The following is a 15,385-nucleotide window of genomic DNA, read 5'->3' on the forward strand; positions in this document are numbered from 1 at the left end:
GAGATGGAGGTGGAGATGGTGGAGATGGTGGAGATGGAGGAGATGGAGATGGAGGAGATGGAGGAGGAGATGTTGGAGGAGATGGAGGTGGAGATGGTGGAGATGATGGAGATGATTGAGAATTTGGGGTTGGGGAGGTGGAGAAATGGGAGTTTCGGGGTTGTGGTGGAGGAGGAACTTCTAGAAGTTCCTCCACCCAAAAACCCAACTTTTTTCCTTTCTGAAGACCCCAGACCACCCAAAATCCATGTCCCACCACCCCAAAATGATGTCCCACCACCCCAAATCCATGCCCCACCACCCAAAAATGAGATCCCACCACCCAAAACTCAATTTTGTCCATTTTTGAAGACCTCAAACTTCTCCAAAATGAAGTCCCACCACCCAAAATGATGTCCCACCACCCAAAAACCCAACTTTATCCACTTTTGAAGGCCCCAAACTTCTCCAAAATGAAGTCCCACCACCCAAAATCGATGTCCCACCACCCAAAAACTCAACTTCATCCCTTTTTGAAGACCCCAAACTTCTCCAAATCGATGTCCCACCACCCAAAACCTCAATTTTGTCCCTTTCTGAAGACCTCAAACCACCCAAAATCAGGTCAAACCACCCAAAATCGATGTCCCACCACCCAAAATGAGATCCCACCACCCCAAAATTGATGTCTCACCACCCAATTCGATGTCCCACTACCCAAAAACTCAACTTTATCCATTTCTGAAGACCCCAAACTTCTCCAAAATGAAGTCCCACCACCCAAAATGAAGTCCCACCACCCAAAAACTCAACTTCATCCCTTTCTGAAGACCCCAAACTTCTCCAAAATGAAGTCCCACCACCCAAAATGAGATCCCACCACCCCAAATGAATGTCCCACCAGGTGACCACCACCCAAAATGATGTCCCACCACCCAAAAACCCAATTTTGTCCCTTTTTGAAGACCCCAAACTTCTCCAAAACAAGGTCCCACCACCCAAACTGATGTCCCACCACCCAAAACTCAATTTTGTCCATTTTTGAAGACCTCAAACTTCTCCAAAATGATGTCCCACCACCCAAACTGATGTCCCACCACCCAAAAACCCAACTTTATCCCTTTTTGAAGACCCCAAACTTCTCCAAAATTATGTCCCACCACCCAAAATGAAGTTCCACCACCCAAAATCCATGTCCCACCACCCCAAAATCGATGTCCCACCACCCAAAATCCATGTCCCACCACCCAAATCAATGTCCCACCACCCCAAATCCATGTCCCACCACCCAAAATCAATGTCCCACCACCCAAAATCCACGTCCCACCACCCCAAATCCACATCCCACCACCCCAAACCGATGTCCCACCACCCAAAAACTCAACTTTATCCCTTTCTGAAGACCTCAAACTTCTCCAAATCGATGTCCCACCACCCAAAAACTCAATTTGATCCATTTTTGAAGACCCCAAACTTCTCCAAAATGATGTCCCACCACCCAAAACCAGGTCAAACCACCCAAAATCGATGTCCCACCACCCAAAACCTCTACTTCATCCCTTTCTGAAGACCCCAAACTTCTCCAAAATGAAGTCCCACCACCCCAAACTGAAGTCCCACCAGGTCCACCACCACCCACCTCGTACTCGGCGAACTTGGAGGAGTCCTCCAGGGCCATCTCCTCCTTCTTGGGCGGCGTGTCGCGGGTGGCCAGCGCCAGGCAGCGCAGGGTGTCCCTCCCTGTCCCCCACTCCCTGATCACCGCCTGGATCTTCTCCTTCACCGCCGGCGTCAGAGGAACCCGCGTGGTCCCCACGCGGACGTAGTTGCAGCGGTCGATGACGCCTTCCGGGGCGCCCTGGGGGGACGTTGAGAGGTCACCAGGGGGTGGTGGCACTTGGGGACACTCGGGGACATCGTGATGGGGTGGTGGGATGTGGATTTGGGGTGGTGGGACTTCGTCATCTGGTGGTGGGACATCATGATGGGGTGGTGGGACGTGGATTTGGGGTGGTGGGACTTCATCAGAGGGTGGTGGGACATCATGGTGGGGTGGTGGGATGTCAATATGGGGTGGTGGGACAAGGATTTGGGGTGGTGGGACATCATGGTGGGGTGGTGGCACTTGGAGATATCATCAGAGGGTGGTGGGACGTGGATTTGGGGTGGTGGGATGTCAATATGGAGTGGTGGTGGCACTTGGGGACATCATGATAGGGTTGTGGGACTTCATCAGAGGGTGGTGGGACATGGATTTTGGGTGGTGGGACATCATCAGCGGGTGGTGGCACTTGGGGACATCATCGTGGGATGGTGGGATGTGGATTCGGGGTGGTGGCACTTGGGGACACTCGGGGACATCGTGATCAGGTGGTGGGACATCATCATGGGGTGGTGGGACATGGATTTGGGGTGGTGGGACTTCATCATCTGGTCATGGGACATGGATTTGGGGTGGTGGTAGCACTTGGGGACATCATGGTGGGGTGGTGGGACTTCATCAGAGGGTGGTGGGACATGGATTTGGGGTGGTGGGACTTCATCATCTGGTGGTGGGACATGGATTTGGGGTGGTGGGACATCGGTTTTGGGTGGTGGGACTTCATCATCTGGTGGTGGGACTTCATCATCTGGTGGTGGGACATGGATTTGGGGTGGTGGCACTTGGGGACATCATCATGGGGTGATGGGACATCATCATGGGGTCATGGGACATGGATTTGGGGTGGTGGGATGTCATCATGGGGTGGTGGGACATCATGATGGGGTGGTGGCACTTGGGGACATCATGATGGGGTGGTGGGACTTCATCATAGGGTGGTGGGACATCATCGTGGGGTGGTGGGACATGGATTTGGGGTGGTGGGACTTCATCGGGGGTGGTGGGACATCATTATGGGGTGGTGGGACGTGGATTTGGGGTGGTGGGATGGAGTTGTGGTGGTCAATGACGCCTTCCGGGGCGCCCTGGGGGGACATGGGGGTCACCAGGGGGTGGTGGCATTTGGGGACATCATGATGGGATGGTGGAACTTCATCAGAGGGTGGTGGGACATCAATATGGGGTGGTGGGACTTCATCATCTGGTGGTGGGACGTGGATTTGGGGTGGTGGTGGCACTTGGGGACATCATGGTGGGGTGGTGGGACTTCATGGTGGGGTGGTGGGATGTGGATTTGGGGTGGTGGGACATGGATTTGGGGTGGTGGGACATCGGTTTTGGGTGGTGGGACTTCGTCAGAGGGTGGTGGGAAGGAGTTGTGGTGGTTGATGACGCCTTCCAGGGCGCCCTGGGGGGACATCGGGGTCACCAGGGGGTGGTGGCACTTGGGGACATCATGGTGGGGTGGTGGGACATCATCAGGGTGTGGTGGGATGTGGATTTGGGGTGGTGGGACATCATCATGGGGTGGTGGGACATGGATTTGGGGTGGTGGGACTTCATCAGGGGGTGGTGGCACTTGGGGACATCACGGGGTTGAGGGACTTCATCACGGGGTGGTGGTGACCATCAGGGACATCATGGTGGGGTGGTGGGACAAGGATTTGGGGTGGTGGGACATGGGTTTGGGGTCTTCAGGTGACCCAGGTGACACCCAGGTGACCCAGGTGACCCCCAGGTGACACCCAGGTGACCCAGGTGACACCCAGGTGACAGCGCCACCCACCTTGACGAACATCTTGTTGCCCACGGCGGCGCGGGACGCCTTGGCCGGCGAGCAGAAGACAGACATGGACTTCCTGTCGCGGGAGAACTCCAGCGTGAACTCCTTCTTCATCAGCTGCTTGATCACCTGCCGACAGGTGGGACAGGTGGGACAGGTGGGACATCGGGGACATCGGGGACATTTGGGGACATCGGGGATGTTGGGGACATTGAGGTCAATGGGGACATTTGGAGTGAACGAGGACATTGGGGACATGGGTGGGACAGGTGGCCCAGGTGACCCAGGAGGTTCTCCAGGTGACCCAGCAGGTGACCCAGAAGGTGACCCAGGTGACCCAGCAGGTGACCCAAGTGACCCAGAAGGTGACATTGATGACCCAGGAGGTTCTCCAGGTTCTCCAGGTGACCCAGCAGGTGACCCAGGAGGTGACATTGGTGACCCAGGAGGTTCTCCAGGTGACACCAATGACCGGATATGACCCAGGAGGTTCTCCAGGTGACCCAGGTGACCCAGCAGGTGACCCAGGTGACCCAGGAGGTTCTCCAGGTGACCCAAGTGACCCAGAAGGTGACCCAGGTGACACCTTGGACAATGGTGGGACACCAGGACGTTGGAGACAATGGGGACAAAGTTCTCCAGGTGACCCAGGAGGTTCTCCAGGTGACCCAGGTGACCCAGGAGGTGACATTGATGACCCAGGAGGTGACCCAGGTGACACCTTGGACAAGTCCTGGACACCAGGACATTGGGACAATGGGGACAACCAAGGACAGGAGGTTCTCCAGGTGACCCAGGAGGTTCTCCAGGTGACCCAGGAGGTTCTCCAGGTGACCCAGGAGGTGACAGATGTGACCCAGGTGACCCAGCAGGTGACCCAGGAGGTGACATTGATGACCCAGGAGGTTCCCCAGGTGACACCAATGACAGATATGACCCATCTGGTGACACCAGTGACCAGAAGGTGACATCTATGACCCAGGTGACCCAGATGACCCAGAAGGTGACCCAGGTGACCCAGCAGGTGACCCAGGTGACCCAGCAGATGACCCAGGTGACCCAGAAGGTGACATTGATGACCCAGGAGGTTCTCCAGGTGACACCAATGACAGGAGATAACCCAGGAGGTTCTCCAGGAGGTTCTCCAGGTGACACCAATGACAGGAGATGACCCAACAGGTGACACCAATGACCAGATATGACCCGTCCAGTGACATCTATGACCCAGCAGGTGACATCTATGACCCAGGTGACCCCCCAGGTGACACCGGTGACACCACCCACCCCCCCACCACACACCAACACCAGGACATTGGGGACAATGGGGACAATGGGGACAGGATGACCCAGAAGGTGACCCAGGAGGTTCCCCAGGTGACACCAATGACTGGAGATGACCCAGGAGGTTCTCCAGGTGACCCAGAAGGTGACCCAGGAGGTTCTCCAGGTGACCCAGAAGGTGACCCAGGAGGTTCTCCAGGTGACACCAATGACAGGATATGACCAATCCGGTGACACCAATGACAGATATGACCCAGCAGGTGACAGAGGTGACATCTATGACCCAGCTGACCCCTCAGGTGACACCAATGACCCCCCAGGTGACACTCACGGCGTTGCAGGCGTTGGCCCTCTCCACCTTGGACAGGTTCTGGACTCATGGTGGGACACCAGGACATTGGGGACAATGGGGACAATGGGGACAACCAAGGACAGGAGGTTCTCCAGGTGACCCAGGAGGTGACCTAGGTGACACCTTGGACAATGGTGGGACACCAGGACATTGGGGACAATGGGGACAATGGGGACAACGTAAGACAAGATGTTCTCCAGGTGACCCAGGTGACCCAGAAGGTGACCCAGGAGGTTCTCCAGGTGACCCAGGAGGTTCTCCAGGTGACCCAGGTGACCCAGAAGGTGACCCAGGTGACCCAGGAGATTTCTCCAGGTGACCAAGGAGGTTCTCCAGATGACCCAGCAGGTGACCCAGGTGACCCAGAAGGTGACCCAGGAGGTTCCCCAGGTGACACCAATGACAGCTATGACCCAGGTGACCCATCAGGTGACACTGATGACCCAGCAGGTGACCCAGGAGGTTCTCCAAGTGACACCTTGGAGAAGTTCTGGAGGTTCTGGACTCATGGTGGGACACCAGGACATGGGGACAATGGGGACAACCAAGGACAGATATGACCCCCCAGGTGACCCATGTGACCCCCCAGGTGACACGCGGTGACACTCACGGCGTTGCAGGCGTTGGCCCTCTCCACCTTGGACAGGTTCCTCACGTCGGTGTTGAAGACGTTCATCTTCTCCACCAGCGTGGTCAGAGCCGTCTCGGTGGCCTCGCCCACCTTCTCGTACACCCCCTTGGCCTTGGGGACATTGGGGACATCCAGAGGTCACCGAGGGGACGTTGGGGATGTTGGGGACATTTGGGGATTTGGGGACATTGGGGATTTGGGGACATTTGGGGTGAATGGGGACATTTGGGATGTTGAGGACATTTGGGGACTTTGGGGATGTTGGGGACATTGGGGACATTAAGGGGATTTGGGGACATTTGGGGACTTTGGGGACATTGGGGATGTTGGGGACATTGGGGACATTGGGGACATTGAGGACATTGAGGACATTGAGGACATTTGGGGACATTGGGGACATTGGGGATTTGGGGACATTTGAGGACATTGGGGACACTTGGGGACGTTGGGGATATTGAGGTCAATGGGGACATTGGTGACATTCGGGGGACATTGAGGACATTGAGGACATTAGGGACATTGGGGATATTGGGGACATTGGGGATATTGGGGACATTGGGGATTTGGGGACATTTGGGGACATTGGGGACGTTGGGGACATTAGAGATGTTGGGGATGTTGGGGACATTTGGGGTGAATGGGGACATTTGGGGACATTAGGGACATTAGGGATATTAGGGATATTAGGGATGTTAGGGACATTGGGGATTTGGGGACATTGGTGACATTAGGGGATGTTGGGGATGTTGGGAACATTTGGAGACATTTGGGGACATTGAGGACATTTGGGGACTTTGGGGACATTGGGGACATTAGGGAAATTTGGGATTTGGGGACATTGGGGATGTTGGGGACATTGGGGACATTGGGGACATTTGGGGATTTGGGGATATTAAGGACATTTGGGGATTTGGGGATGTTGGGGACATTTTGGGGTGAATGGGGACATTTGGGGACATTTAGGGACATTGGGGAGATTGGGGGACATTGGGGACCTTAGGGACATTAGGGACTTTGGGGACATTGAGGACATTGGTGACATTGGGGACACTGGGAAACTGGGGACTCTGGGGACATTGGTGACATTCGGGGGACATTGAGGACATTAGGGACATTGGGGACATTGGGGACATTGTGGACACTGGGGATATTGGGAACATTTGGGGACATTGGGGACATTGGGGATTTGAGTTCAATGGTGACATTGGGGACATTGGGGACATTGCAGACATTAGGGACATTTGGGGCAATTGGGGGACATTGGTGACATTGATGACATTGGTGACACTGGTGACATCGGTGACACAGGGGACACTGGTGACACTGGGGACACTGGGGACACTGGGGACACTGGGGACACTGGTGACATTGATGACATCGGTGACATTGAGGACATTGGGGATTTGGTGACATTGAGGTCAATGAGGACATTAGGGACACTTGGTGACACTGGGGACACTGGTGACATTGATGACACTGGTGACACTGGAGCCATTGAGGTCAATGAGGACATTGAGGACATTTGTGGACATTGGGGACATTGGTGACACTTAGGGACATTGGTGACATTGGTGACATTGAGGTCAATGAGGACATTGGTGACACTGGTGACATTGATGACATTGGTGACACATTGGTGACACTGGTGACACTGGGGACATTGAGGTCAATGATGATATTAGGGACACTTGGTGACACTGGTGACACTGGTGACATTGAGGACATTGAGGTCAATGATGACATTGGTGACACATTGGTGACACTTGGTGACACTTGGGGACACTTGGGGACATCTCTGTCACCTCGTTGTAGTCCAGCGAGGAGTCGTTGCACAGAGCGCAGATTGTCGCCAATTCCACCAAACCATCGAACTGACCAGCCTTGACCGGCCGGTCCTGCTTCAGCCTGGGGACAGTGGGGACAGCGGGGACATTGGGGACATTGGGGACAGTGGGGACAGTGGGGATGTTGGGGACATTGAGGTCAATGGGGACGTTGGGGACATTGGGGACATTGGGGATGTTGGGGACATTGGGGACAGTGGGGACAGTGGGGACAGTGGGGATGTTGGGGACAGTGGGGACATTGGGGACAGTGGGGATGTTGGGGACATTGGGGACAGTGGGGACATTGGGGATTTTGGGGACAGTGGGGACGTTGGGGACAGTGGGATGTTGGGGACTGGACAGTGGGGACAGTGGACAGTGATGTGGACATTGGGGACTGGGGACAGTGGGGATGTTGGGGACATTGGGGACAGTGGGGACAGTGGGGACAGTGGGGATGTTGGGGACAGTGGGGATGTTGGGGACATTGGGGACATTGGGGACATTGGGGACATTGGGGACAGCAGGGGACATTGGGGACATTGGGGGGATTGGGGACAGTGGGGACAGTGGGGATGTTGGGGACAGTGGGGACAGTGGGGACATTGAGGGGACTGGGGACATTGGGAATTTGGGGACATTGGGGACGCTGGGGACAGCAGGGGACATTGGGGACGTTGGGGACATTGAGGACATTGAGGTCAATGGGGACATTGGGGACATTGGGGACAGCAGGGGACATTGGGGACATTGGGGACAGTGAGGTCAATGAGGTCATTGAGGTCAATGGGGACATTGGGGACACTGGAGGATGTTGGGGACATTGGGGACATTGAGGGAATTGGGGATGTTGGGGACGTTGGGGACATTGAAGACACTTTGGGGACATTGGGGACATCATTGGGGACATTGGGGGGATTGGGGACATTGGGGACATTGGGGACATTGGGGACAGTGGGGACATTGGGGAGGTTGGGGATGTTGAGGACATTTTGGGGACATTGGGGGGATTGGGGACATTTGGCTTATTGGGGACACTGGAGGACATTGGGGACATTGGGAGTGTTGGGGACGTTTTGGGGATTTAGGGACATTAGGGATGTTGGGGACACTGGGGACATTGAGGTCAATGGGGACATTGGGGACATTGGGGATGTTGGGGACATTTGGGTTCTTGGGGACATTGGGAGGATTTGGGATATTTTGGGATATTTTGGGATTTGGGGGACATTGGGGACATTGAGAGGATTGGGGACATTGGGGACATTGAGAGGATTGGGGACATTGGGGACATTGGGGACATTGGGGACATTGGGGATTTGGGGACGTTGGGGACATTGGGGACATCATTGGGGATATTGGGGACAGTGGGGGATTTAGGGACATTTGGCTTATTGGGGACACTGGAGGATGTTGGGGACATTGGGAATATTTAGGGGATTTGGGGACATTGGGGACATTGGGGACATTGGGGGATATTGAGGTCAGTGGGGACATTGGGGACATTAAGGGGATTTGGGGACATTTAGCAACATTTAGATGACATTTAATGACATTTAGGTGACATTTGGTGACATCCTTGGGACATTAGGTGACACGTGATGACACTTAGTGACATTTAGTGACATTTAGGTGACATTTTAGTGCCATTTTCGGGACATTTAATGCCATTTAGTGACATTTGGTGACATTTTGGGGAACACTTAATGCCATTTAGGTGACGTTTAATGACATTTCGGTGACACTTAGAGACATTTAGGTGACATTTAATGTCATTTTGGTGACACTTAGTGACATTAGATGCCATTTAGGTGACATTTAGTGACATTTTAGTGACATTCAGGTGACATTTAGGTGACATTTAGGTGACATTTAATGCCATTTAGATGACATTTAGTGACATTTTTGGGACTTTAGATGCCATTTAATGCCATTTAGATGCCATTTAGGTGACACTTGGTGACATTTAGGTGACAGTTGGTGACATTTTTGGGACATTAGATGACATTTAATGACATTCAGATGACATTTAATGCCATTCAGGTGACATTTAGTGACATTTTAGTGACATTTAGTGACATTTAGGTGACATTTTGGGAATATTTTTTGACATTTAATGACATTTAGAGCACATTTAGGTGACATTTAATGCCATTTAGGTGACAGTTGGTGACATTTTTGGGACATTAGATGACATTTAATGCCATTTTTTGGACATTAGATGACATTTAGTGACATTAGGTGACACTTTGGGGACACTTTGAAGCCATTTTGGGGACATTTAGCGACATTTTAATGCCATTTAGATGACATTTAATGACATTTTTGGGACATTTAATGACATTTTTGGGACATTTAATGACATTTTTTGGACTTTAGATGACATTTAATGCCATTTAGATGACACTAGGTGACACTTGGGGACACTTTGGTGACATTTTGGTGACATTAGATGCCATTTAGGTGACATTTAGTGACATTTAATGCCATTTTGGGCCATTTAGATGACATTTAATGACATTTAGATAACATTTAATGACATTTTAGTGACACGAGGTGACATTTGGTGACATTTAGGGACATTTAATGCCATTTAGATGACATTTAGTGACATTTTTGGGACATTAGATGACATTTAATGCCATTTAGGTGACATTTAGGTGACATTTAGTGACATTTTGTTGACACTTAGTGACATTAGGTGACACTTTGGGGACATTTGGGGACATTTAGTGACATTTAATGCCATTTAGATAACATTTAGTGCCATTTTGGGGACATTTAATGCCATTTTTGGGACTTTAGATGACATTTAGTGACATTTGGTGACATTTAGGTGACATTTAATGCCATTTAGGTGACATTTAATGACACTTAGTGACATTTTTGGGACGTTTGGGTACATTTAATGACATTTAGATGACATTTAATGCCATTTTTGGGACTTTAGATGCCATTTAATGCCATTTAGGTGACACTAGGTGACACTAGGTGACATTAGGTGACACTAGGTGACACTTAGGTGACATTAGGTGACATTAGGTGACACTTTGGTGACATTTAGTGCCATTTAAATGACATTTAGTGCCATTTTTGGGACATTTAATGCCATTTTTGGGACTTTAGATGCCATTTAATGCCATTTAGGTGACACTAGGTGACACTTGGTGACACTTGGTGACACTTTGGGGACACTTTGAAGCCATTTTGGGGACATTTAGCGACATTTTAATGCCATTTAGATGACATTTAATGACATTTTTGGGACATTTAATGACATTTTTTGGACTTTAGATGACATTTAATGACATTTAGGTGACACTTGGTGACACTTGGGGACACTTTGGTGACATTTAATGCCATTTTGGGCCATTTAGATGCCATTTAATGCCATTTAATGCCATTTAGGTGACATTTAATGACATTTTTTGGGACATTTAGGTGACATTTAGTGTCATTTGGTGACATTAGGTGACACCTGGGGACACTTTGAGGACACTTTGAAGCCATTTTGGTGACATTTAGTGCCATTTTGGGCCATTTAGATGCCATTTAATGCCATTTAGGTGACATTTAGTGACATTTTTTGGACTTTAGACGACATTTAATGCCATTTAATGCCATTTAGGTGACACTAGGTGACACTTAGGTGACATTAGGTGACACTTGGTGACACTCAGGTGACACTCAGGTGACACTAGGTGACTCACACGTCCCCCTCGGGCGCGTAGGTGGATCCGGTGATGGAGAATTCGTTCAGAGAGCAAACGTCACCTTCCACCTTGTCCATGATGAACATCTGGGGACAGTTTGGGGACAGTTTGGGACAGTTTGGGACATTTTGAGATATTTTGGGATTTTTTGAGATTTTTTTTGGGACATTTTTGGGACATTTAGGGACATTTTTGGGACTTTTTGGGACATTTTTGGGACATTTGGGGACATTTTTGGGACTTTTTGGGACATTTAGGGACATTTTGGGGACATTTTGGGGACATTTAGAGACATTTCTACAATTTTTTGGGATTTTTTGGGACATTTTTGGGACATTTTTGGGATTTTTTGGGACATTTTTTGGATTTTTTGGGACATTTTTGGGACATTTAGGGACATTTGGGGACATTTTTGGGACAGTTTGGGGACATTTAGGGACATTTAGGGACACTTTGGGGACATTTTGAGACATTTCTACAATTTTTTGGGATTTTTTTGGGACATTTTTGGGACATTTGGGGACATTTTTGGGGCATTTTTGGGACATTTCCAAATATTTTTGGGACATTTTGGGACATTTTTTGACTTCTCAGGACATTTGGGGACATTTTGGGGACATTTAGGGACATTTGGGGACATTTCCTTATATTTTTGGGATTTTTTGGGACATTTTGGGGACAGTTGGGGACATTTTGAGATATTTCTGGGACATTTCTACAATTTTTTGGGATTTTTTGGGACATTTTTGGGACATTTTAGGGACATTTTAGGGACATTTAGAGACATTTTTACAATTTTTTGGGATTTTTTGGGACATTTGGGGACATTTTTGGGATTTTTTGGGACATTTTTGGGACATTTCAGGATATTTTTGGGACTTTTCAGGATATTTCAGGACATTTTGAGATATTTTGGGATTTTTTGGGACTTTTTGGGACATTTTAGGGACATTTTTGGGACAGTTGGGGACATTTTGGGGACATTTTGAGATATTTTGGGATTTTTTGAGATTTTTTTGGGACATTTTTGGGATTTTTTGGGACATTTTGGGACATTTAAGGAAATTTCTGGACATTTTTGGGACATTTAGGGACATTTGGGGACATTTAGAGACATTTTTACAATTTTTTGGGACTTTTTGGGACATTTTTGGGACATTTGGGGACATTTTTGGGACTTTTTGGGACATTTTTGGGACATTTTTGGGACATTTTGGGGACATTTGGGGACATTTTGGGGACATTTAGAGACATTTCTACAATTTTTTGGGATTTTTTGGGACATTTTTGGGATATTTGGGGACATTTTTGGGGCATTTTTGGGACATTTCCAAATATTTTTGGGACATTTTGGGACATTTTTTGACTTCTCAGGACATTTAGGGACATTTGGGGACATTTTGGGGACATTTAGAGACATTTTTGGGACATTTCCGAATATTTTTGGGACATTTGGGGACATTTTTGGGACATTTTTGGGACTTTTTGGGACATTTTTGGGACATTTGGGGACAGTTGGGGACATTTGGGGACATTTTTGGGACATTTTAGGTCATTTTTTTGACTTTTCAGGACATTTTTGGGACATTTGGGGACATTTTACAATTTCTCGTGGAAATTTTTCATTTTCCTTCAGAAATTTCGAGTTTCTCATGAAAATTTTTGGATTTCCTTCAGAAAATTTTTCGAGTTCCTCACGACAAATTTCCAAATTTTTCCCCAAAAAATTTCAAATTTCTCATCCAAACTCCTCCTTCCCTCCAAAAAATTCCAGAACCTTCCACCCCTGACCAATCCCCACCTTGCAGACGGACATCTGGTTGGTGGTCAGCGTCCCGGTCTTGTCCGAGCAGATGACCGACGTGCAGCCCAAGGTCTCCACCGAGGGCAGGCTGCGGACGATCGCGTTCTTCTTGGCCATCCGGCGAGTGCCCAGCGCCAGGCAGGTGGTGATGACCGCCGGGAGACCTGGGGGGACGGCGGTGGGGTGGTCAGCTGGTGGCCTGGGTGGTCATCTCTGGACCGTTGGTGGTCGTTTTTGGGGGTTTTGGAGATGTTTTGTGGTCATTTGTGGACCTTTTGTGGTTATTTTTGGGGTTTTAGAGACCATTCATGGTCATTTATGGACTTTTGGTGGACATTTCTGGGGTTTTGGAGATGTTTTGTGGTCATTTATGGACCTTCTGTGGTCATTTTGGGGGGTTTGGAGATGTTTTGTGGTCATTTGTGGACCATTGGTGGTCGTTTGTGGACCATTTGTGGTCATTTATGGACATTTTGGTGGTTTTGGAGATGTTTTGTGGTCATTTGTGGACCATTCATGGTCATTTATGGACCTTCTGTGGTCATTTATGGACCTTCAGTGGTCATTTTTTGGGTTTGGAGAACTTTAGTGGTCATTTGTCGACCATTTGTGGTCGTTTATGGACCTTTGGTGGTCATTTTTTGGGTTTGGAGAACTTTGGTGGTCATTTGCGGACCATTCATGGTCATTTTTTGGGGTTTGGAGAACTTTGGTGGTCATCTCTGGACCGTTGGTGGTCGTTTATGGACCATTTATGGTCATTTGTGGACCTTCTGTGGTCATTTATGGACCATTTGTGGTCATTTGTGGACATTTTGGGGATTTTGGAGATGTTTTGTGGTCATTTGTGGACCTTCTGTGGTCGTTTATGGACCTTCTGTGGTCATTTTTTGGGTTTGGAGACCATTTGTGGTCATTTATGGACCTTTGGTGGTCGTTTATGGACCTTCTGTGGTAATTTTTTGGGTTTGGAGAACTTTAGTGGTCATTTATGGACCATTGATGGTCATTTTGGGGGTTTTGGAGATGTTTTGTGGTCATTTGTGGACCTTCTGTGGTAATTTATGGACCATTCATGGTCATTTATGGACTTTTGGTGGACATTTCTGGGGTTTTGGAGATGTTTTGTGGTCATTTGTGGACCACTCATGGTCATTTATAGACCATTCATGGTCATTTATGGACCACTTCTGGTCATTTATGGACCTTCTGTGGTCATTTATGGACTTCCTGTGGTCGTTTGTAGACCATTTATGGTCATTTATGGACCTTCAGTGGTCATTTTGGGGGTTTTGATCCATGAATGACCACAAATGGTTCATAAATGACCACAGATGGTCCACAGAACCCCATAAATTACCATAAATGGTCCATAAATGACCACAAATGTTCCCCAAAAACCCCATAAATGACCACTGATGGTCCATAAATGACCACAAATGGTCTCCAGAACCCCATAAATTACCATTCATGGTCCATAAATGACCATAAATGATCTCCAGAACCCCATAAATGACAACTGATGGTCTCCAGAACCCCATAAACGACCACTGAAGGTCCATAAATGACCACAAATGGTCCTCAAAACCCCATAAATGACCATGAATGGTCAATAGATGATCACGAATGATCTCCAGAACCTCATAAATGACCACTGAAGGTCCATAAATGACCACGAATGTTCTCCAGAACTCCATAAATGACCACAGATGGTCTATAGATGACCAAGAATGGTCCATAGATGACCATGAATGGTCTTCAAAAGCCCATGAATGACCATGAATGTTCTCCAGAACCCCATAAATGACCACAAATGATCTCCAGAACCCCATAAATGACAACTGATGGTCCCAAAAACCCCATAAATGACCACTGATGGTCCATAAATAACCACAAATGGTCTCCAGAACCCCATAAATGACCACAAAAATGTCCATAATTGACCATAAATGGTCCATAAATGATCACGAGTGGTCCATAAATGACCATAAATGATCTCCAGAACCCCATAAATGACCACAAATGGTCCATAGATGACCATGAATGTTCTCCAGAACCCCACAAATGACCACTGATGGTCTCCAGAACCCCATAAATGACCACAAATGGTCCATAGGTGACCACAGATGGTCCA

General features: G+C 48.9%; 1 protein-coding gene across 1 annotated transcript in view; it reads right to left on the reverse strand.

Annotated features, from left to right (window-relative positions):
* LOC146423777 (sarcoplasmic/endoplasmic reticulum calcium ATPase 1) overlaps positions 1–15,385 on the reverse strand; it is a 42,566-nt gene that overhangs the window by 13,550 nt on the left and 13,631 nt on the right. The window contains exons 9-14 of the mRNA XM_085044541.1: positions 13,249–13,415; positions 11,445–11,533; positions 7,711–7,813; positions 5,888–6,019; positions 3,648–3,773; positions 1,619–1,837 (exon numbers count right to left, since the gene is read on the reverse strand). Coding sequence (XP_084900667.1) covers positions 1,619–1,837; positions 3,648–3,773; positions 5,888–6,019; positions 7,711–7,813; positions 11,445–11,533; positions 13,249–13,415 — 836 coding nt within the window. The remainder of the gene's footprint in view (positions 1–1,618; positions 1,838–3,647; positions 3,774–5,887; positions 6,020–7,710; positions 7,814–11,444; positions 11,534–13,248; positions 13,416–15,385) is intronic.

The sequence above is a fragment of the Lichenostomus cassidix genome, unplaced genomic scaffold (genome assembly GCF_008360975.1).
Source record: "Lichenostomus cassidix isolate B80296 unplaced genomic scaffold, HeHo_3.0 HiC_scaffold_36, whole genome shotgun sequence".
In the NCBI taxonomy this organism is placed as follows: domain Eukaryota; kingdom Metazoa; phylum Chordata; class Aves; order Passeriformes; family Meliphagidae; genus Lichenostomus; species Lichenostomus cassidix.